The 23,413-nt window shown below is 44.9% G+C and overlaps 1 protein-coding gene across 3 annotated transcripts; it reads left to right on the top strand.

Moving 5' to 3' along the window:
- The first annotated feature begins 9,405 nt into the window (after positions 1 to 9,405).
- On the top strand, positions 9,406 to 23,360 carry myh7ba (myosin, heavy chain 7B, cardiac muscle, beta a). Of its 3 annotated transcripts, none has more exons than XM_062462762.1 (43): positions 9,406 to 9,511; positions 9,773 to 9,927; positions 10,110 to 10,213; positions 10,435 to 10,578; positions 10,771 to 10,927; positions 11,082 to 11,109; positions 11,424 to 11,520; positions 12,070 to 12,090; positions 12,230 to 12,322; positions 12,458 to 12,521; positions 12,639 to 12,737; positions 12,857 to 12,960; positions 13,062 to 13,200; positions 13,288 to 13,406; positions 13,794 to 13,943; positions 14,143 to 14,313; positions 14,486 to 14,665; positions 14,765 to 14,897; positions 14,990 to 15,060; positions 15,434 to 15,521; positions 15,607 to 15,724; positions 15,828 to 15,951; positions 16,060 to 16,196; positions 17,460 to 17,715; positions 17,861 to 18,103; positions 18,372 to 18,548; positions 18,646 to 18,791; positions 18,873 to 18,963; positions 19,120 to 19,509; positions 19,650 to 19,776; positions 19,919 to 20,037; positions 20,150 to 20,346; positions 20,430 to 20,613; positions 20,783 to 20,948; positions 21,088 to 21,212; positions 21,324 to 21,439; positions 21,531 to 21,927; positions 22,034 to 22,159; positions 22,266 to 22,436; positions 22,533 to 22,637; positions 22,735 to 22,830; positions 22,958 to 23,092; positions 23,222 to 23,360. In XM_062462762.1, exons 1-43 carry the CDS (start codon positions 9,408 to 9,410, stop codon positions 23,231 to 23,233), a joined length of 5,979 nt encoding a protein of 1,992 aa, XP_062318746.1. In that variant the 5' UTR covers positions 9,406 to 9,407; the 3' UTR covers positions 23,234 to 23,360. The 3 variants fall into 3 exon arrangements, with proteins under 3 accessions (XP_062318746.1, XP_062318737.1, XP_062318755.1); XM_062462753.1 differs by having other exon boundaries at positions 14,987 to 15,060; XM_062462771.1 differs by lacking the exons at positions 9,406 to 9,511; positions 9,773 to 9,927; positions 10,110 to 10,213; positions 10,435 to 10,578; positions 11,424 to 11,520 and having other exon boundaries at positions 10,836 to 10,927; positions 14,987 to 15,060.
- Positions 23,361 to 23,413: the final 53 nt, after the last annotated feature.

Raw genomic sequence — 23,413 nt, 5'->3', positions numbered from 1 at the left:
AGCAATGCACATTTTTGTTCTCTTGTTAGAACTTGTCAGAGTGTGAGAGTAAATACATAGTTAAAACCATGGAACACAATAAGTCAATGACAACTCTGCAAAACCCTCACCAAAGGCAATTCCAGTTTGATTGCAGGTAGGCTTATTCATTGACAAAGTCATCTTTCCATGTAAATGTTTTTTCTTTTGCCAATACATGTTTCACAGGTGCATTGACTGTTGAGAGGTCCAAACTCCACCCAGTGCGACACAGAAAAGCATGTAGTGTGGGAACAGGGCAACAGTTTGCCAGTGTTATGGTGAAGGTGCTGAGCACCTCCTCATCAGAGAGTCTGGAAACAGCTGAGGGGCTGGCCACATGAACAGATGCACAGACTCTTGAACATATAGTCAAACCGACGCAAACATCAACCACCACACTTGCAGCTGCCTAAATGTGTCTAAAACTCAATCTTACACACATTCAATGCCCCAACACACAATGAACACACACACACATATGGCTCTTTGGGAGGCCAGCAGCTGGATGTGATGGAACACACCCTGCACCCCCACTGACACCCCACAGGCCGTCCCTGTCACACAATGACGCACCAAGCACTGGTGCTCTGGAAGACTTGACTCTCTAAGGATCTCAAGGCTACAAGCTATTTACAGAGTGCCCTATTAATCAGCGGGGCGGCTTTCAAACAAACTGCAGTTAGATCTGAGTGTTCTTACTCTGGGGTATGAAGAGTTACAAACAATAGACAAGACACATGTTCTGTCAAACACACACACACACACACCTACACCCACTCACACACACAGCATATACACACTCACGCACGCATGCATGCACACACACATACACCCACGCATGCACACACACACTCAACACATACACGTCCATGTTGAATCCATTACCCTGTTGCTTGTTAAGTCATTACTCTGTAGCTTGTTATTTTCTCAACTCACGAGAAAGCAATCCATGGAGGAGCGTTGAGAGATTTGCCACCCGATTGCGGGGTTAGGATATGGGAAGTTACACTGACATCTGAGGAATGTGGTGAAGCACGAAGACTAGGAACATTTAGAAAACATGCTTTTAAGATGAAAGACCTTTTCTCATATTTCTCTGACTCCTGGCTGTAGCACAGTGATGTCCATAGGGAAGACCTAGTCGTGCAGACAGTACTGATGACAGTGCAGAACAGTCTTACTCCACCAATAGGATTGGGAGGAACTAACACGGCCCAAGAGCTCTGACGGGTTCACTTCGGATCTCAGACATCTGTATTGAATTTCCCCCTCTCTAAAGAGAGTGCCTGTTGGCAAGTGAGCCTTTCAATGGTTTTGTCTGTTCAACTTCCTGTGTTATCTATTTGTATATGTACACGATTTCCAAAAAGAATAATGGGAGCACAAGTTAAACAAAGAAATACAGTCAGAAATAAAGCCACCCACTAACAAAAGACAAATAATGACTGTTTTGTTTTGTGGAACTTTCTATCCACTCTGTGCTCTCTTCTTTCCCCTCCCCACCCCTCACTTACTCTCATAGCAAGGAGTTAGGTTTATTAGCAAGACTACAACTGGCAGGTCTTTCACAACATCCTCCCCAGTCTGCCCAAACCTCTCAGAGCCTGTGAGTTCTGACTAGCCTGCCACTCTCACCAGACCACTAATGTGTGACACATGTCCCTCAGCTCCACCTCTCACACCTAAGATCAAAGCTCTGGAAGAGAAACTGTGTTTTACACTGTGGTGTCCTTCCCCCCAGCCCCCCCCCCAGCCCCTCCCCAACACCTCTTTGACATCCACATGAGATGTCTGAGGAAGCAAACTTGTAAGCACCTGTCCTCTTTGACACTGGCTTTAACCTGACCAATAATGTAACACAGGGCGGCTGGATTTCAACTTAAAGCTGGTTTCCTGCTGATGTGTTCTCCATGTGTGGGTGATAGGAGCTCAGATAACACCACCAAGCTAGAGTCAGCAGGAGCAACAGTATACACAAAGGAGATATGAATCAATACCAACCAAGAATAAACCATTTATCAGTATCAGTACCTGGTTTCATATATTACCAGCAGAGCTAGGTTGCAAACATAATATCTAGACAATTTTCAGCCAAGGTTCCTTGAAGTACCTAACATTATGTATGGAATAACTGACCTCATCCATTATCATTGAAAAAAAAACATTGACCAGTTTCCACTAAAGGATGCCAAGGATAGAGACATAAAGAGGGTAGAAATAAAGAGAGGGGAAGGGACAAAGGCATGAACTCCCAATGCCACATGAAGTCTGTATGATTTGAGCAGAGCAGCTCTTTTGTAGTAATGATCATAAGCATCCTGCCCCCATCTCTCACCGATCTCCACTGCCATACACTGTAGACATCATTTACGTACAACCCCTCAGAAAAACGTTTTAGATCTCCCTTTTTCACATTCACGCAAGCACACACACACACACACGCACCCACACGCACACTCACACACACTCGCTCTCTCTCTCTTTCTCTCTCCAGCAGTTCACTCATGGGCCATTACTCAGCAGTGAGGAGAGGGGGATCAAAAGCTTAAGGTTCCCCAGTGCCTCTGTAGCCAGGCCCACTGTGGTTAGGCCTTTAGACAGAGAGGCACCTCTTTTAAACAGAGCCCCCAAATGCCAAAAACACTAAAGTTTAGGAAGGAAAAAAAAACACCCAAAATATGTATGCATGATCCTGCACACACATATACACACATGCACATACACACACACACTTCCTGCCTGTTTTTCCAGCACAAAATCCTTACAGGAGAAAAGTTATCTATGGCACAGTGAAGGCTTTCTCTCTCTAGCCCTGCTCTTTCTGACATACATTCCCTGGCAGTTATTCTCCAGACAGTATTCCCACTATCACTTGTTCATTGAGGGTGCACATGCTCTCCATGTGACTCCAATGATAGATGGCTATAGAGAGACACAGTGAGATGACTCCTCTCAGTCCTCAGTCTCTGGTTCCTGACTTTAGAGTGACAAACATTCCATATACCTGAATGAATCGCTGCTAAAATGTGTGCAATGAAGGTGAATTATAACTATGAGGTCAAGGAAGGTCAATAATAACTATGATACAAAATTATCAACCCTCCCCGCCAAAAACAAAATCAAATAAATATGTATGAAGAAATGTAGAAGAATGTAAATTTGATACGGAGAAACTCAGAGTTTGATTAGGTTAAATTTACTGTGTTCAGCCATGAGACCTCATGCAAAGTTAGAAGACTCCAAAATCCCCGCCAGCATTTTCCTAATGAACCGAGGCTATGGCCATGGCAAGTGTGCGTACAGGGGTGGGGGTGGGCAAGGCACCTTGCAACAGCTGGTGTGAATTATCTGAGGGTCGGGGCTGGCTGGGGGGGAATGGGGGTTACCGAGACTCCTGGCGCCAGGATCGGGCCAGCAGGTCAGGGAGGATGACGATTACCAAAATATAAGTGGGCAGCCATACCCCTGGAGAGCGGGGGTGTTCCTGGCTCAGAAAACTTCCAGCTACAGGATGGGGAGGCCCGAGGACGCTGGGAGGGGTCTGGGGGGACGCTCCTACTTCCTCTTCCTATCAGATAGCCCCTTCCTGTCCAACAGAAATGTACAAAAAGAAACATGGGACTGTGATAAAGTGAACGTTTGCTAGAATGTCCCATTTTGAGATTATTGTTGGTCATATCATTATTTGATTATATGGTTGAGGATAGTTCCTAGTCACAATGCTTTTCTCCTTTTATTTCTTATCTAATATCTTTGTTAAATTGTTTGGGAGTCAGTACTGAATAGTGACAATATGTCAACTCGCGAGGCACCAAAGATCTGTTTCAGGGTCAAACTGAGGGAACACAGCTGTTTGTTTATTTGTCTGTCACATGTCGGTCACCATATCATTAAGATTTCTGACCTAGTTTGACCACAGTGGTGCCAGAGTCAAGTCCTGCCTTTGTTAAATACCATGAGAGACTGATGACTTCTGCTGGTAAAAACCTAACACTGCAGTCAGCAGTTTTTACAAACTAGATTATGGAAGGTCCCCTCCTTAATTTACATTTACATTTAGTCATTTAGCAGACGCTCTTATCCAGAGCGACTTACAGTAAGTACAGGGACATTCCCCCGAGGCAAGTAGGGTGAAGTGCCTTGCCCAAGGACACAACGTCAGTTGGCATGACCGGGAATCGAACTAGCAACCTTCGGATTACTAGCCCGATTCCCTCACCGCTCAGCCATCTGACTCCTTAATGAACACATTTACAGATGGTTTGCTATGCATTTCATCTGATCCTTAACATATTATTGCCCATGAAAACGGATGTAACTAAATGTTGGTAAAGGCAGCCTATCTCAACCCTGGTCCTTAAGGGCCCCCTGCCCTGCACGCCTCTTCCAACACACCTAATTCAAATGGATGGGTCATTATCTGATAACGACCCATTCATTTGAATCAGGTGTATGGGAGCAGGGAAACATCTCAAATATGCAGGGCAGGGGGCCCCTGAGGACCAGGGTTGAGAAAGGCTGGCTTAAGGGATGGTTAGAACAGAACTTATTTGTTGTGTGAAACTAAATTATATTTACCATGAAGATGTGTAATACTAAAGCCCTCAGTATTAAGTATTAAACATAATTCCTTGGTCTAAAAAAAAACATGGATGTGTGATGATATTCATGTGACAGTAGGTTGTCTCTTTGTTCCAGTAGAGGGCAGTATTGGTGTGGAGATCAGATAGGTACAGTAGGATGACAGTTCTTCTCATGGTGTATAATTTCATTGAGTTACAAAATTATTGCATCTTGTCAATTAAAAAATGTAGAAATTTGCCTGCTGATATCACAATCTCAGCCACTCTCCAGACATCAATTTCATCATCAAGTAAAAAGACTATCAAGTCCCTTTTACCCCCATTTACATTTTTCATTTCTGCCATTCAAGAGAAAGGCTCTCTGTTGAATGTTTACAAAGCTGATAATAGTACAGCTTTGTGTGCTACATTCAGTATGGGGTGAGAATTAAAAAACATAGTGTCAGTTTTCAAGTGTCTGGCATGCTGCCAGAAAGTAGCAGTTCTCAGGATGCCATGCTTGTCCCTCTGTTCCCCCCAGCGTGGGGATCTGGAAGGAGGAGGGAGAGGGCTTTCCCTCTGGACTCACCTCACCTGCTCCTAAAGACTAGGCCCTCTGCTTGGACCACAGGGTCACTCATGAACAAACTGGGGCTACACTTACCCTGACACAGCTGTAGAAGTCATCATGAAGCAGCCCTCTAATAAAATTGTATTCCTTTTAGAATGTTGCCATATTTTTCAAAATGGTTGCTCTAAGACTTTTCATCTTTGTATCGTCTTGTAGCCTGATATGTCTGCTAATCAAGGTTGACATAAACAGCCATATTATTGGACAAGGCAGTTCGTATTGGACTGTGTTGCCCCCTGCTGGTCAAACTATGGCAGGAACGGAATTAATCAAAATTGTACGTAACTTTGAACTGAATTTATCTGTATGGGTGTGTCTATCTGCACCTAATCTAATTTTTGATACTTTAACAAATGCACCACTAGCTGACCAGTTATGTCTGTGTTTGAGCAGTTGCCTTGGCAGACAGGTGCCGTGTGTGTGCTTGAATGTGTGTAGTATTTGCACCTGTGTGCTTGAACGTGTGAAGTATACATTGTATGTGTGTGTGTCTATATGTGAGCATAGAGGAATATGTGAGAGACTGAATCCTGTGTAAACTGTGAAACAGACCCTGTGCACCAGTCACACATGTTCTTTATTTTATCGTGTGATACTAGCCTACTGGAATGTCTCTCATTGTCACTGGAGCTTTTCATATCCAAGCAGAAAATGGGCCAAATTGATGCCAGAGGTCCATTGAAGCTGCCTGAAGCTTGGGCCTTTTAAAGGACCCCACAAGCAACAGAGGTATGCCTGATTGTAAATTAGGTAAATACTGTATATGTCACTGTGACAATGAGATGCTGCTGTAGGTCACTGATGAAGGTCTCTCAAGCAGTCGGACAAACAGCCTTTCAAATCTATTTAAAGTGTAGCGTGGAATAACTTCAGCCAAGTGGCACCACAAGTGACCAGTTTAGGACTCACATGCATTACTTTGAATTCATGTTTTGTTTTTTTCCTAAATGCCGAAGAAAAGTGCCACCACTGTACCAGGCAGCTGCCGGTATGGCAATACAAAAACAAGTAAATCATTACTTGCAATGAGCCATTCATCTTCAATGTTAAAAACTCCACAGGTCCTGAGTGATGTTTGTCTGTAAGTGTTTGCATTGCCTTGTTAACCCCTCTCCTTTTGTTGGACCTGAATGGGGGGCTGGAGTAGGGCTCTCAGTGGGATCCTGGAGTGCGTCAGATTGTCTGCGGGCCTGTGTTTGGATAAGGCAGCATGCCTATTGTCTCTGATGGGCTGGCAGGGCTGAGGTATGCCTGCATGCTCTAGAAATAGAAAGACAGCTGAGGGTGTCCATACATACCCGGGGCTGGGCCAACCCTGCAGGACCACAGCTCCAGACTGACAGAGAGACAGACCATTGTTTGGAGCCAGGGGTAATAGCTGAAATATCTCACCAAAACAAGTTGCTAAAAGACTGATTAGCTCATGTTATTGTTGCCTGTGTTGGCTTGTGGTGGCCTATGAGGGGACAGTGAATGCATTATCGGAGCTCACATATTAAAAGCATGAGTGAGTCTTGATCCTGGGTTTGCAAAATGCGTCTCCCTGTCTCCCCTCTGATGAATCGAGGCCTGAGAGCCCACAGTTGCTGCAATGTTTTGCATAAAATCCCCCCAAGGTGATTACAGAAATATTTGCAAGTGCCATCTCAGGACTTAGTGGTTAGGTTACCTAGAGTTATAAGTGGGGTAAAATAGCATATTTAGAGTAGGTTCTATCATCAGTGAAAAAAATAAGTAAAATGAGTGGCAAAGGGATTAAGAAGTAAAAGTGTATATGAGAGACAGGCAGAAAAGGTGTGTGTGAGAAAGTGAAAGATAGTTTTAGATTTATAGATTGATTACATAAGATGATGTACATTATATTTGTGTATCTATGACAGACAGACAGATAGACAGATATACATATAGAGAGATAGACAGATAGACAGATAGACAGATAGATAGATAAATAGATAGATAGAGAAGCAGTCTGCACAAAAGGTGTTTAGAGTGAAAATGAATACACTCGTAAATCCCAATCTCTCGCTATCTCTGTGTCTAAGCCCAAAGGTATTTAATGCATGATGATCTAAAACAACTGTGAGCCCACCAAGCATACCACTGATGATTCCTGGGATTCAGGACTTGTCTTAGTGTCCCAAAAGATTGGCTGTACACATTCACATCAGCCCACTGTTGGAAAAGCAAACTTAGGACATACTGTGGTCCTGTGACTTTGGCTCAATGCTTCATGTCAAAGGCCTGGCTTTGTGACTGAGGTCTAGTTTATTTAGAGCCAGTCATTTGATAAGGGAACTCTATGCTTCACAAATGACCAATAATCAAAACAGAAGCATTTAAAGGGTCTTGGCTCCATTAAACACCAAATGATTTTGGTGGGGAATGTCCAGGATGTAAGAAGAGCTGTTGCTTTGGGAACTCAGCTGTTGCTATGGACTTCAGTGTTGCAGTGCAGAGAGACGTGCTGTGGGACAACACTCCAGTACATACACTGTGTGTGTGTGTGTGTGTTTGTGTGTGTGGACTTATTTTAAAGCAGCACCAGGGACTTTGGGATTCATCTCCTCTCATGTGTTATCGGCATGTCAGCCTTTTTAACGGCAGGGCAAGTGACACAGTACATAACACAGCCTCCACTACTCTGAAGTGCCCCTTGTCTTAGAATAGCTCTGGACTCTATCTAACTGATGGCCAATAAAGTTTCAGCCATCATGGCAACACCTCTTGGCCTGCCATGACAGGAGATAATGCCATCAACAAAGATGGCTGCTTCTTCTTTACACCAGGGTGTCATTTAAGGAAGTTGTTTGCTTTGTCTCCATAGAACCCAAAGACTTCATAATACAAACTAGGCTGCTTACACCTCCTATTTTTGAATGGTACGAATAATGCTACAAAGAAAACTATAAACAAAATTCCAAACCTCTTTCGACCATGCTTGTCCATTTCTCCTGCAGTGACAAGACAGGGAACTCAACATTGCTTTAGTCCATACCACAGTCCTTAAACAATAGATCTTCCTAACACTCAATCTTTCAATAAGGAGTACTGGACTCTGCTGGCTTTGTCTATTCTGGGAGACTCTGGATCGCCCCCCACACACCCCACACCATTGCGCTGCACTCTCACCCTGCTCTCATACCAGGCACCAACCTCCCCTTCTGGACTGAAGGTCAGATCCACTGGGGCCAGAATTTTAAAAGGCACAGCCCTAATGCCTGTCCATGCCAGAATTACGGCAGAGACAAAATTATATCAAAGATGTTCCACGTTATCACATGTATACTAAGTGTTCCACATTTAGCACGTTAGAGGCCTTCAAGTTCATATAAAGAGCTCTGAATCATGGTCACAATTTAACAAAGATGATCATGACAGAAGATTCAAGTAAAAGAACAACAGCAATAATAATTTGTAACACAAAATCAATCAGTTTGATCCGTGTCAGACATTTTTTTTTTGTCAGACATTCATTTATTTTCCCTAGAGCTGTTTCTGTCATGTTCAAATTGAGAAGTGTTTCTCTATTAATATTGTGTCGTGTATTAATAGTGCCATGTTTAATGTCACACTGAAGCACTCCTGAAATAATCTCTTCTGAGGTTGCATCCTCTGTGGCCACACACAATGGCAGACACCCCTGTTGGCACTCAACAACAAAAAAGCCGCAATGCAATTACAGCGGGGACAGCATTAGCTCATGGGCATCTCAGTCACTTTTAGTAGCTCTGTGTAATACTGTACTTTTCAGGAAGAAGGATATATACAAGGATACTAATATTTCGAATAATTGATAACTGAAGCTATTTATTGACGTTACATAACTAAATATATATTTGTCAGTAAATCCCAATTTTTCATCGGTTATTTAGTTTCCCATTGACATTTTATACTTAGTTACGAATTTCCGGGTCATGATGATAGGAGATAACAACAAATAAGCAAACGGTCGACCAGTCAATTTGCATGGTTGTGAACCAGATAGGGTTCCATTGCTGACAATTAAACTATGGTTTCTAAAGGGCCGCTCCCACCAACGCGACTCTCTCGCCCCTCTGTGTGCATACAGTACGATAAATAACAGGGCTATAAAAATAGCCGGCTTGAGTTAGCGCAATGATAAAAAAGTTGCTTTCCTTTTGTGTCAATTGAGACACGCGGCAACAACCAATAGACGGTGGAGGTGGTGGCATATGCTAATTAGGGACAAATCTCCCCTGGCCATGACCTTGAGAAAGACAATAAAAAGGGGACACACCTCTTACACCACTTACTATCCCGTTGTGTGCGCCCTAAGGTCAGTCAACCACTTCTTATGTCTTTGTTTTTTGGGTGTTCGTCACGTAATTTACGTGAGTGCCATACAGAATTCCCTTTCATTAAGTAGGCTAATTCTGCTGAAAATTTAATTAAAATAGGGATGAATTTGCCCTCTTTTACGCGCAAATACTTTTCACGAATACTTTGCACACTCAGATGTTTGTCACGCCAATAATACGTAAGTCATATTTAGTGATTTACAAAAATACTGAAAGTGCGTTTTTGTTTTCTGTCCAAGAAGTTTGAGAAGTTACCTGTCTTCTTGGCGCTTCAGTCGGCCAGAGGAGTTGCCAACCATGTCTCGCTTCGAAATGCAAGAGTTCGGGGAGGCTGGACCTTTTTTACGCAAAACGGACTTGGAGTTATTGGCTGCGCAGACCATAGCATTTGATGGTAGTTACGGAGAAGTTTGGCGTATTTTATTAGGCTGTTTCTAACCATTGTATGGTTATTATGTGAATATAGTTTTCCGTTAGAGTTAAATGTTAAGCAGCGATGATTGACAAGCCCACCACATTACAAAATCATACCGATGTCCATCGAATCGACATCTTTCATTTTTGGTCTGTTGTCAGGTAAAAAGCGAGCATGGATTCCAGACGAAAAGGAGGCTTACATCGAAATTGAGATCAAGGAATTTGACGGAGACAAAGTCATCGTTGAGACCAGAGATAAGAAGGTTTGTGGGTCCTGGAATGCTGCTTTTACTTATAAGTAAATACCAACACTGCTATACTCAATACTCTATTGCACGCAACCAGCTGGAATTATGATTTGTTATGTTGCATTTGGACAGTTTATAATTAAATAGTGTCAGTTATTAAAGTTAATGAGACAGATCCTGGTCTTACCTGACTTGCCCTTGTTATAGCGCTACCTCTCTTTTGCCCACTTCCACAGACCCTAACAGTGAAGGAGGATGATATTCAGCAGATGAACCCTCCAAAGTTTGACATGATGGAGGACATGGCCATGCTTACTCATCTCAACGAGGCCTCGGTGCTCTTCAACCTGCGCAGGCGGTATGCAGCCTGGATGATCTATGTGAGTAAGCACAGGGGGAGTGACAAGACTACCAGGCATGCACTGGGATGTTTTAAGGGCCAGATAAATATATACAATTGGGCTTGAACAAACTGTCACTGACCCCATTATGCTGGTGTGGCACATATTAGTGTAGCTGGGGATACATCTACAACTGTATTGTAGTTCATAATGCTCTGTCCCTTTCCATAGACATACTCTGGGCTCTTCTGTGTGACAGTGAACCCGTACAAATGGCTGCCCGTCTACACCGCCCCTGTAGTTGCTGCCTACAAAGGCAAACGCCGCTCCGAGGCCCCGCCCCACATCTACTCCATAGCAGACAATGCCTACAATGACATGCTGCGTAGTAAGTCACTCAAAGACACTTATTCTGCCCACACAGTCTAGTACTAGTCTAGTAGCTGTAGCCTAATAAAGAAAATGACCTAATGTAGGTCTAATATTCACTCTATGAATAATGAGTGAAGTAATTGATGATAGCCTTTGTTACTGTTTTTCAGACCGTGAGAATCAATCTATGCTTATTACGTAAGTAAAGTCCTGCATATATCCTGCTGATTTCCCACATGTGTGTGTGTTTCATATGTTTAACAAGACTTTTTTGAAGCCTTGTTACTGAATGAGCACTTATACAATATTGTAGGCATTTTTTATGACAAATAATAATGTATTTTTTATGCATTTTATTCCAAGACTCTAAATCAAAACTTTTACTCTTTTTGGCTTTTGTTTTTTTGTTAACATTTTCTATGGCATATTTTCTTGTGCTAGCAAGCAATCCATGAATCTTTTACTGATCTATCCAAACCTTTCCTATGTATACTTTTTCCATACTCCTGTAGCGGAGAATCCGGTGCTGGCAAAACTGTCAACACGAAACGTGTCATTCAGTATTTTGCCATTGTAGCAGCTCTTGGGGAAGCAGCTGCCAAAAAAGGAGTAAGGCCACTATGGCGTTCCTTTTTGTTCAACTCCTCCTTTTTAAAACATTTTTGGTGTTTTTTTGTCATTGGCCTCCCCAGTGTTTCTCCATTATAACTTTTCCACATGTTTTGTGTCAAAACAGTGAATGTAAATTTCATTTGCATTATTACTGTCTTCTTGGTTCAAGTCTTCCATCATCTGTCTTGTGAAGCCCTCCTCTTTCCCTTGTTTACTTTTGAGTATTTTTTTCTCATCTAATTTTTCCTCTCATATCCTCCCTTTTTTAAAACCTTATTAACAATAGTTTTGCTGTTTAGATTCTCCTTCCAGTCCGTTTTTGATTTGGTTGACCTGATCCCATTTTTCCTATACCCATAGCTCCTTTAGGCCTCACATTTTGAGTATACAAAGTGGTATATTGTATTTTACAGTAAAACTTGGTGCTCACCAATATTATTGTAGAATTTTCCATAAACATATTCTACTTGACTTTGATTGGACTTTTACAATATTCAACACCAGGAAGTAATGTTTACTTCATTCTTTATTCCTTTCTCATGACAGAGTGCTGCCACAAAAATGGGGGTAAGTTCAATGTGTACTTCAATGACATGCTTTCAACAACCAATGAAGGCCCGGCTCACAGTGTTACTTTTATATTGATAAATGGAAAACCACATCTTTTGTCCTAGCTTGTTATATCCTTGTCTTGTCACTCTACTAGGGCACGTTGGAAGACCAAATTATTGAGGCCAACCCTGCCATGGAAGCTTTTGGCAACGCGAAAACGCTGAGGAATGATAACTCGTCTCGTTTTGTGAGTCTCTGCAATGTCAGACTGTAGAGAGGAATTGTGCCAGCTGTAACTACTTCTTAGCTTCCCACACATTGAAGACATCATGCATATTTATTTATGTATATTTTGATGCTTATTTTTTGTTCCTTTATCAAGGGCAAGTTTATTAGGATCCACTTTGGGCCTACAGGGAAACTAGCCTCTGCAGACATTGATATATGTGAGTGGACAGGATTACAACATTGCATTGTATAGCATGTACATGATTCAGATCTGAAGTGATGACACACAAGGGTGTAAATATGCTTTATTAACTCACTGTGTTTCCCCTTTGAAGATCTTCTGGAAAAATCCAGGGTGATATTCCAGCAGCCCGGAGAGAGGAGCTACCATATCTACTACCAGATCATGTCCCAGAAGAAACCAGAACTTCTAGGTAACAAAAAGGCATAATGTACCCCGTTCTATAAGTGTAGATAAAGTTCAGCAAAGTCAGGCTGTATCTGAGATCTTCAGGTTTTAGAAAGAGAAACGATCCTCTGGTGTCTTCCACAGACATGCTGCTGGTATCCACCAACCCCTACGACTATCACTTCTGCTCCCAGGGGGTCACCACCGTGGAGAACATGGACGATGGACAGGAGCTGATGGCTACTGATGTAAGGGCTTTTCCTTCACCAAACAAATCATCAAACCACTTTGTGTGATTGAACGGTTGGTCCTACTGAGTTGTAATGTCACTTCTGTCGGTTGCTTACAGCATGCCATGGACATCCTGGGTTTCAGTTCTGATGAGAAGTACGGCTGCTATAAAATAGTGGGCGCCATCATGCACTTTGGCAATATGAAGTTCAAGCTGAAGCAGCGTGAGGAGCAAGCAGAGGCTGATGGCACTGAAAGTAAGCGCTGATATTAATAGCCTTTTCGAATAGATGTATGTTGTGTGTCGTCTCCTTGGTCTGATATATTGGTGTATTTGTTCCAAGGTGCTGACAAAGCTTCCTACCTGATGGGAGTAAGCTCAGCCGACCTCATCAAAGGGCTCCTGCACCCCAGAGTGAAGGTGGGGAACGAATATGTGGTGAAGGGACAGAATGTCGAGCAGGTCAGTGCCCACCGACAGAGAGAATGTACAATTCAACACTCATACTTGGCACATTGTTCATTTATCTCCAGGAATAAATTGATCATGTACCGTAGTGTTGATTATCAGCCATGGTATGTAGTTTGAAGTTAGGTCAGTAGATGATAGACATTTAACTGGTAAATCATCTGGGATTATTATTATTATTTCTGCTAAGTGTTTAGCTTGCAGACAGAAAATAACTTCTTAATCCTCTATCAATCAATACACTCAGCACTCCACTGACTCAAGAATCTTGTATCCAAGCAACTGTGGCACTCCATGTGAATGACAGCTGTGTCCCCTTTTGTGTGTGTGTGGGTGTGCATGTGTGTTTGTGTATGCTACGGGGGTGTGTGGGTGCTGTAGGTTAACTTCGCCGTCGGGGCTCTGGCCAAAGCCACTTACGACCGCATGTTCAAATGGCTGGTGGGACGCATTAACAGGACCCTGTACACCTCCCTGCCTCGTCAGTTCTTCATAGGAGTACTGGACATCGCTGGCTTTGAGATCTTTGATGTAAGTGTCTTTTAAACCATTTGAAGGCATTTCTTTCCACTTACTTTAACAGCAAGTACACTCTATTACAACATCAGCTTTCTAGCATCAGACACTGCTTTGTAACTACAGACTGTGGCATATTCAGACCTTCCATTCTTACAATTATAGGCATATATTCCTTTATGCTTGTTCAACACATGTTCCTCTTTCATTGCAGCTGAACAGCTTTGAACAGCTGTGCATCAACTTCACCAATGAGAAGCTGCAGCAGTATTTCAACCACCACATGTTCATCCTGGAGCAAGAGGAGTACAAGAGGGAGGGCATCGAGTGGACCTTCATTGACTTTGGTCTCGACCTTCAGGCTTGCATTGACCTCATCGAAAAAGTATGAGATTTGAGTATGAGCTATTCCTGTGGGAGAATAAGTGATGATAATGATTATTCATTCAAAACATTATTGCCAATTACATTTACTAAAATACAGGCCTTTTGAGGACCATTTAATGAGTATCAGTCTAGACGGGTTTGTAATTTAGGATTCCCCCTTCTTCGTTTAGCCCCTGGGTATCATGTCCATCCTTGAAGAGGAGTGCATGTTCCCCAAGGCCACCGATGGCAGCTTCAAGGCCAAGATGTATGACAACCACATTGGCAAATCATCAAACTTCCAGAAGCCGAGGCCTGATAAGAAGCGCAAGTACGAGGCCCACTTTGAGCTGGTGCACTATGCTGGAGTGGTACGTCGGTCTCCATCCAAGCCTCGCCCACACTGACATTATGTTAGATTTAAAAAATGTACTATGTGATTTCAATTGATGTATTTCCTGCTATACCAGGTCCCCTACAACATTGTTGGCTGGCTGGAGAAAAACAAAGACCCCCTGAATGAAACAGTGGTGGTCTGCTTCCAGAAGTCTGCCAACAAGCTTCTGGCCTGTCTGTATGAACACGACATTGGATCTGATGCAGGTACCTTAGACAAGTGACTTAGTAGCCCTAAATTTAAGTCAACCAAGGTGGTCTAATCTTTAATCCAAATGCTGGCTATTGTGCAACAGCAGACTCCAAACCTGGGGGCAAGGAGAAGAGGAAGAAGGCTGCTTCCTTCCAGACTGTGTCTCAGCTTCATAAGGTGAATAAGGCACATTAGAAAAGGAAAACATAAATGTGTTACTAGTGAAGTCGTTGGGAAGAGTCTTAATTAGAGACAACATCACTCCACTGCTGAGAAGGAGGCAGTTAAGACTTGCAGTGATGTTTAGCGAAATGATCACATGAACATCACTTTAAGTCTGTGCTGGCTCCTCGCTCATAAATCAACCTGTATCATCGCAGAAGACCAGTGATTAGCATCATCACAAGGAGTGAGGGAGACTTATTGTAATCCACACTGGGTTTTTTGCCGAATTAAATTGTCCTGTATAATGTGTTGCTTAGTAAAGTTACTTCATGGATTCATTCCCATTAACATCGGCCTGTTCTCTGTCCATCTGTCATACTTGCAGGAGAATCTAAACAAGCTGATGACTAACCTCCGCAGCACCCAGCCCCACTTTGTCCGCTGCTTAATCCCTAATGAGACCAAGACTCCAGGTACAACACTGTAGTAGTACACAACTACCACAACACATCAGCTAGTTCGATAGAGCAGATAAATGACCCTGCTGGTGTTGTGCAGGGATCATTGATGCATTCATGGTGCTGCACCAGCTGAGGTGTAACGGGGTGCTAGAGGGCATCAGGATCTGCAGGAAGGGATTTCCAAACCGCATCCTGTATGCTGACTTTAAGCAGCGGTGAGCTGGATTACACAAATGTAGCCAAACCGTACATACAGTCCATACAAACTGGATTCAACCACACCCATTCACACATTATCTGTTGCTTTTTCTCTCCCAGATATCGCATTCTGAACCCACACTCCATCCCTGATGATAAGTTTGTGGACAGCAGAAAAGCAGCAGAGAAACTCTTGAGCTCCTTGGATATTGACCACAATCAATACAAATTTGGACACACAAAGGTGTGCATTATCCTCAATAGTTAATATGTTCTTATGTTCTTATGTTTTTTTTCCCTTTAGTCTCTCACTATAAATCCCTGGTTTGTGTTGTGAACGCTCCCCCTGTAGGTGTTCTTTAAGTCGGGTCTGCTGGGCCACCTGGAGGAGCTGAGGGACGAGCGCCTGGCTAAAGTCCTGACCATGCTGCAAGCCATCAGCCGCCGCAAGATCATGAGGATGGAGCTGCAGCTGATGATGGAGAGGAAGTACGTGACCAGACATCATTTCTTTATTCCAAAGGGAGAATTGAGCTACTGTAGTTGCTATTGGAAGTGTTTAATTTGATGAAATGGGGAGTATTTTTTTATGGAAAAATATTATAAAAGATAATGTTAATCTCAGAGAAAAATCCAAGAAATGCCATCTGACTCAACAATTGGGATATGTAGTGTTTAGTGGTCAACGTTTTACAAAGGAAATAAATCAGGATTTTATAGATATAGATATATCTGAATAAGAACAAATTAATAAATTCAAAACACACGCTTAGTCAATTTAATTTAGTGCTGAAAAAACTCTTAAGACTGGTGTGTTGTCGAGAACACTGATTCCCACTTAAGTTAATTCCCGATTAAGACATGAATACAAAACATACTAACTCCCAGGCCAGTTGCTTTAGACAGCAGGTTCAATAGCAACATGATCAGCTGAAGCCTCTCAGTTTGTGATATATTATACCTTAGCATAAACTCCCTTTGTCCAGTATGCTTGGTATGCAAGGGCAGTGTTATCGGCATGTGTGAGGCGTGTGCTTGACCATGTATGGTTGCCATGCATGTGTGTGGCCCCAATGGTAACAAGGACCCCATCCCTTCACCCTCACACACACACACTCCTCTCGAGCAGTCACTGGCCTTTCCCCCATCCATTTCCCTTAAATTAAACAATGCTGACGGTGTCCATCCAGCCAGGTGGTGACATGTGTCAAGTGGCAGCTGCTTGGGCCCACCCTAAAAATACAGCCCCCCCACCACGTGCACAGAGCCCCCGGCCCCTTTTGTCCCAGGCGCCTGCATTCTAAGTGAGCACATAGATGGGATATGCCATGGGTGACAGAGGATTAAAGCCTGCCGTTTGACAGAGGGCTTTGGTTTCTAAATAAACATGAAGCCGCTCACCTCTGAAAGGCACAGAGCATGGAGTCATGTCAGAAATGCAATCAGACTCATACCACAGGCCCACACCCTCATGTTCCTCTCTACTGCTACACCTGACAACTACCTTGACATGTAGCACGCACACACACAGGAAGTCCTTGGGCAGTCTGCAGAAGGACTCATGTTGCAGGTTCTGCATCCAATTGTGATTGTGACAGTCATGTTTCACCCATGAAACATTGGCAGTGACATGATGTCCATTCCATACCAATATGTTTGCCCAAGAGAGGGTAGCTGAATAGAAACCCATTATCTAATTCTCGTAGCTCAGGTTAGATGCCTTATGATCATTCTTTATGTTTCTGTTTCCAGGGAAGCTCTGATGATCATCAAGTGGAACATCCGAGCCTTTAACGCTGTGAAGCACTGGCCTTGGATGAAGCTTTTCTTCAAGATCAAGCCTTTGCTGAAGAGCGCTGCCACAGAGAAGGAGATGGCCAATCTGAAGGAGGAGTACGCCAAGCTGAAGGAGGCTCTGGAGAGGTCTGAGGCCAAACGGAAGGAGCTGGAGGAGAAGCAGGTCAGCCTGATCCAAGAGAAGAATGACCTCTCTCTGCAGCTGCAAGCTGTAAGTACCTCCACACCTCACACCCCTCAGGCACCCACAACGCCTCCAGTGGCTCCTTGTGGTTGATTTCACACTATGAAGTCAAAACCCTGCCTCAGACGTCCATCGTACATAAATCCTTTATGATCCTTCTCTTCTCTTCCAGGAGCAAGATAACCTTGCAGATGCTGAGGACCGCTGTGATCTGCTCATCAAAGCTAAGATTCAGCTGGAAGCCAGGGTGAAGGAGACGACAGAGAGACTGGAGGACGAGGAGGAGATGAACGCTGGCGTACTCGCCAAGAAGCGCAAGCTGGAGGACGAGTGTGCTGAGCTGAAGAAGGACATCGATGACCTGGAGATCACCCTGGCTAAGGTGGAGAAGGAGAAACACGCCACAGAGAACAAGGTGAGAGGATTTAAGAGCTGAGAGAGGACAGTCACCACAGACAGGGGGCAGTAGAGTGGCATTCATCCAGGGGTCAAACAGGCCAACGCAGTATGTTCTTATACCTCTATTAACACAAACAGTATGGAATAATAAAGCTGAATAAACAAATGACGCTTTTCGCCTCATATGCCAAAATCTACGATGAACATGACCATATCTCACCCTTTTATACACAGTTGATTACTAAGTACTTCTGAACACCATATTCCTTTGCTCTCTTCTCCAGATTAAGAATCTGATTGAAGAGATGGCAGCTCTGGATGAGATCATCCTGAAGCTGACCAAGGAAAAGAAGGCTCTGCAGGAGGCACACCAGCAGACACTAGATGACCTTCAGGCAGAGGAGGACAAAGTCAACACTCTGACCAAGGCAAAGGCCAAGCTGGAACAACAAGTGGACGATGTGAGTTTACCCAACTGTCAGAACTGTTTAGAGAGCAACAGTGTGCATTCTTGAATCACCAGACCCAACCATTTGACATTCATCTAATTCTAATCAGTTGGAGAGTTCTCTGGAGCAAGAGAAGAAGGTGCGTCTGGACATGGAACGGGCCAAGCGCAAGCTAGAGGGGGACTTGAAGCTCTCCATGGAGTCTGTCATGGACCTGGAGAATGACAAGCAGCAGCTTGAAGAAAAGCTCAAAAAGTAAGGATTATCTACAATAGATACAAAACTAAACTCACTCACTAAATACGTCAGCAACCATTACAACGTGCTTTCTTTCAGGAAAGACTTTGAAATGGTCAACATCAGCACAAAGATTGAGGACGAACAAGCCTTAGTCATTCAGCTCCAGAAAAAGATTAAAGAATTACAGGTATTAATGGAAAACACATCAAAAACGTACAAGGCAAAACCGTCATCTTCACACAAGACTGGCTATACTCATTGAAAGGAGTCTAATGCAAACATCATCAATGACGTGTCACCGATCAATAGATAAATCTGTCTTTCCATCTTCTTCCCTTCCCAGGCTCGTATTGAGGAGCTTGAAGAGGAACTGGAAACTGATAGGTCATCCAGGGCCAAGGTGGAGAAGCAGAGGAGCGATGTGGCGAGGGAGCTGGAGGAGCTGAGTGAACGCCTCGAAGAGGCTGGCGGCGCTACCTTTGCCCAGATCGAGATGAACAAGAAGCGGGAGGCAGACGTCCTGAAGTTGCGGCGGGACCTGGAGGAGGCCATGCTGCACCACGAGGCCACGGCCGGCGCCCTGAGGAAAAAGCACGCCGACAGCGTGGCGGAGCTGGGCGAGCAGATCGACAGCCTGCAGCGGGTCAAGCAGAAGCTGGAGAAGGAGAGGGGCGAGGTCAAGATGGAGGCTGATGACCTGTCCTCCACCGTAGAGCATCTCTCCAAGGCCAAGGTAAAGTCCTCCAACGCATCCACCACCACACAAACATCTGTGGAAAAACCAGAGCAGACTGACTTTTAGTGTCTATTCATGTGTTCTGTATGCTTTGCGGCGCATCTCTCACTGGCCACCCCTCACATCCCCGCCCCCAGGCTAACACGGAGAAGATGTGCCGGCTGTATGAAGATCAGATGAACGAGGCTAAGGCCAGGGTGGAGGAGCTCCAGAGGCAGCTCAACGATACCAACACCCAGAGAGCCCGTGCTCAGGCCGAGAGCGGTGAGGCCCCAGCTACGCATGCAGCCTCTACGCGACATCATCTAAGAGACGGAAAAAGACGTGTCACAACACATCCGGGGGCACATGCGTCCCACTGTGTGTGACACCCAACACTCGACTGACTCTGTCCTTCCCTGTGTAGCCGAGCAGGGCCGGAAGCTGGAGGAGAAGGAAGCCCTGATCACCCAGTTCCAGCGCACCAAGATCTCCTTCAGTCAGAATGCTGAGGAGCTCAAGAAGCAGCTGGAGGAGGAGAACAAGGTGAACCTCCATCCCATCCAGATACGGCATGGATACCACAACACTGTGTTCTGTTGGGTACTCTGAGAATAAGACCAACTTTAATCCAAAATCATTCCACGATAATTTCCAGGCTAAGAATGGCCTGGCCCATGCCCTGCAGTCCTCCAGGCATGACTGTGAACTGTTGAGGGAGCAGTATGAGGAGGAACAGGAGACTAAGTCTGAACTGCAAAGGGCCTTGTCCAAGGCCAATGCAGAAGTGGCTCAGTGGAGGACCAAGTATGAGACTGATGCCATCCAGAGAACTGAGGAGCTGGAGGAGGCCAAGTAAGTGAGACAGAAGCTTTGGCCTCTCAAGGCTCTCTGACCGTTCAAGCATTCTGTGATCTTAATTCTTTGTGTTGATGCAGGAAGAAGCTCGTGACTCGGTTGCAGGAGGCTGAGGAGACCGTTGAGGCATCCAGTGCTAAGTGCTCCTCCCTTGAGAAGACCAAGCACCGTCTGCAGACAGAGATCGAGGACCTGGTGATCGATCTGGAGCGCTCCAATGCTGCTGCCGCAGCCCTTGACAAGAAGCAACGCAACTTTGACAAGGTAAGCAGAAGGACCTGAACTTTTCTGTCAATCTGGTAATGAAATAACAAATAGGCTGGATCCAAGGCTTGACCACAGTGCTCTTAATATTACTTATGTTAATATTGGTTAACATTAATAAATGTTAAGTGTACGCTTGGGAATTGCTGATACAGTAAGTGTATCCCAGGTGCTGGCTGAGTGGAGGCAGAAGTTTGAGGAGGGCCAGTCAGAGCTGGAGGGTTCTCAGAAGGAGTCTCGCAGCCTGAGCACAGAGCTCTTCAAGCTGAAGAACTCCTACGAGGAGGCCCTGGACCACCTGGAGACCACCAAGCGGGAGAACAAGAATCTCCAGGGTAAGATGGGATCACAGATGATGGGCTCTTGTTATCAGTCCTACGGTTTCTGCATTCCAGTATATTGCCAGCTGTGAGTTTAGCCCCAGTGAAATACATGTAAATATATGCATGTCTTTACAACGGTCTTCTACTATAGAGGAGATGGTTGACCTGTCAGACCAGATCAGCCAGGAGGCAAAGACCATCCATGAGCTGGAAAAGATCAAGAAGGGTCTGGACATGGAGAAGAGTGAGATCCAGGCTGCACTTGAAGAGGCTGAGGTAGGGCCCTACTCTCTCTCTTTCTCTCTCTCTCTCTCTCTCTCTCTCTCTGTGTCTCTCTCTCTTTCCATCCCTTTAAGCATTTAGTAAAGTATTCCCCATGTACATTAGGGTACACTGGAGCATGAGGAAAGTAAGACTCTCTGCATCCAGCTGGAGCTCAACCAGGTCAAGGGCGATCTTGACAGAAAGCTGGCAGAGAAGGACGAGGAAATCGACAACCTTCGGTGAGCCTTACCCCCATATGGTGTCAACACAATCCAACGTTCACTTGCCTTTTGATTTCCATGACGTCTCTGTCACCTTTTGCGATCCCAGCCGGAACCACCAGAGAGTGGCTGAGTCAATGCAAGCCACGCTGGACGCAGAGTGCAAGTCTCGCAACGAGGCTGTCCGTCTCAAGAAGAAGATGGAAGGAGACCTGAACGAGATGGAGGTGCAGCTGAACCATGCCACTAGGCAGGCAGCTGAATCCCAGAGACTACTGCGCCACCTGCAGCTCCAGCTGAAGGACACTCAGCTGGAGCTGGACGAGACGCTGCACCAGCACGAGGAGCTGAAGGAGCAGGCGGCCGTGACGGAGCGCAGGAACAACCTGCTGGCGGCCGAGGTGGAGGAGCTGAGGGCCCAGCTGGAGCAGAGCGAGCGCGCCCGGAAACTGGCGGAACACGAGCTCCTGGAGTCCACTGAGAGGGTCAACCTACTGCACTCTCATGTGAGCATCGGGGACACTCTGTCTTGAGAGATTTTCACAGGCGGTTTGTAGATGGCGTGGTACACAGATGCTAACATGCCAGTGACGTGTGTCGGTGCTCATCCAGAACACAGGGCTGATCAACCAGAAGAAGAAGCTGGAGAGTGACCTGTCCATGCTGTCAACGGAGGTCGATGAGGCCGTGCAGGAGTGCCGCAACGCTGAAGAGACGGCCAAGAAGGCCATCACGGATGTAAAGAACCTCACACACATAATGAATCAATGGATTGATTCCACTGGTTGTACGGATGACTTTGATTCCATCACTTTAAAACGGCAAACACGTTTTGATTGTGCAGGCGGCCATGATGGCAGAGGAGCTGAAGAAGGAACAGGACACGAGCTCCCACCTAGAGAGGATGAAGAAAAACATGGAGCAGACCATCAAGGACCTGCAGCACCGTCTGGACGAGGCTGAGCAGATCGCCCTGAAGGGCGGCAAAAAGCACATCCAGAAACTGGAAAACAGGGTGAGAGCCCAGAGACATTTATTATACCTCTTCATGGTCATAATGCTTGCTGAAATACCGTTCCCAGATCCCATTCATTGTCATACATGCCGACAGGTGCGAGAGCTGGAGGGTGAACTGGATTCTGAGCAGAAGAAGAGCCAGGAGTTCCAGAAAGGAGTCCGCAAATATGAGAGGAGGATCAAGGAGCTCACCTACCAGGTACAGACGAAGAAAAGTCATTTTGAAAAGATTATTACCGTAGTTGACTGTATGAGATGGTGTGGTGAGAGTATCCTGTGTCTTTGTGTTTGCCTAGACTGAGGAGGACAGGAAGAACCTAGCTCGCCTTCAGGAGCTCATAGATAAACTGCAGGCTAAGGTCAAGAGCTACAAGAGGCAAGCGGAAGAGGCGGTATGTCCAAGCTTGGTTACATTGACTACATATATCACCAGGATGATGGATTTTATTCCAATAAAACCAAACATGACATTGTCCTCTGGAAAGCAATGGTGACCTCGCCCTTCTCTCTGTGTTGTAGGATTCGCAGGCAAACTCCAACCTGACCAAGTTCAGGAAGATCCAGCATGAGCTGGATGATGCTGAGGAGAGGGCCGACTTGGCCGAGTCGCAGGTCAACAAGCTTCGCGTCCGCACTCGGGACCAAGGTGGCAAGGTTAGGACAGCACAGAAAATACCTCACAGATGAAGGTCTCACAGCCTCTTATGTTTCGAGGCTGGAATGGCTTCAATGACTAGTGATTCTGATGGTTGTAAATAAACATGCGTTTCTTGTGTATTTCAGCTCGAAGAGTAATGCTGCAAGGATGGCCACCTTAATCAGACAAGTCTCCCTGCTGCAACAGCTGTGTGTGACTGTGTGTGCATCCAATAAAGACTACTGAACACATACACAGAATGTCTGAATGTCTGATTATTCAAACCATTCAAATGACTGTCTTCAGGAGAAGTTTGTTAGAATGAATGATTATCATTT

The sequence above is a fragment of the Osmerus eperlanus genome, chromosome 1 (genome assembly GCF_963692335.1).
Source record: "Osmerus eperlanus chromosome 1, fOsmEpe2.1, whole genome shotgun sequence".
NCBI classification, from domain to species: Eukaryota; Metazoa; Chordata; class Actinopteri; order Osmeriformes; family Osmeridae; genus Osmerus; species Osmerus eperlanus.
Note: the sequence above shows the minus strand (reverse complement) of the source record. Positions and strands in the feature narration are given on the sequence as shown.

Coding starts and splice junctions, on each gene's coding strand:
- myh7ba (XM_062462753.1), top strand. CDS start 9,408: ATGCTAATTAGGGACAAATCTCCCCTGGCCATGACCTTGAGAAAGACA. Junction 15,725..15,827: donor TATGCTGACTTTAAGCAGCG/GTGAGCTGGATT, acceptor TTTCTCTCCCAG/ATATCGCATTCTGAACCCAC. Junction 22,160..22,265: donor CCAAGAAGGCCATCACGGAT/GTAAAGAACCTC, acceptor TTGATTGTGCAG/GCGGCCATGATGGCAGAGGA.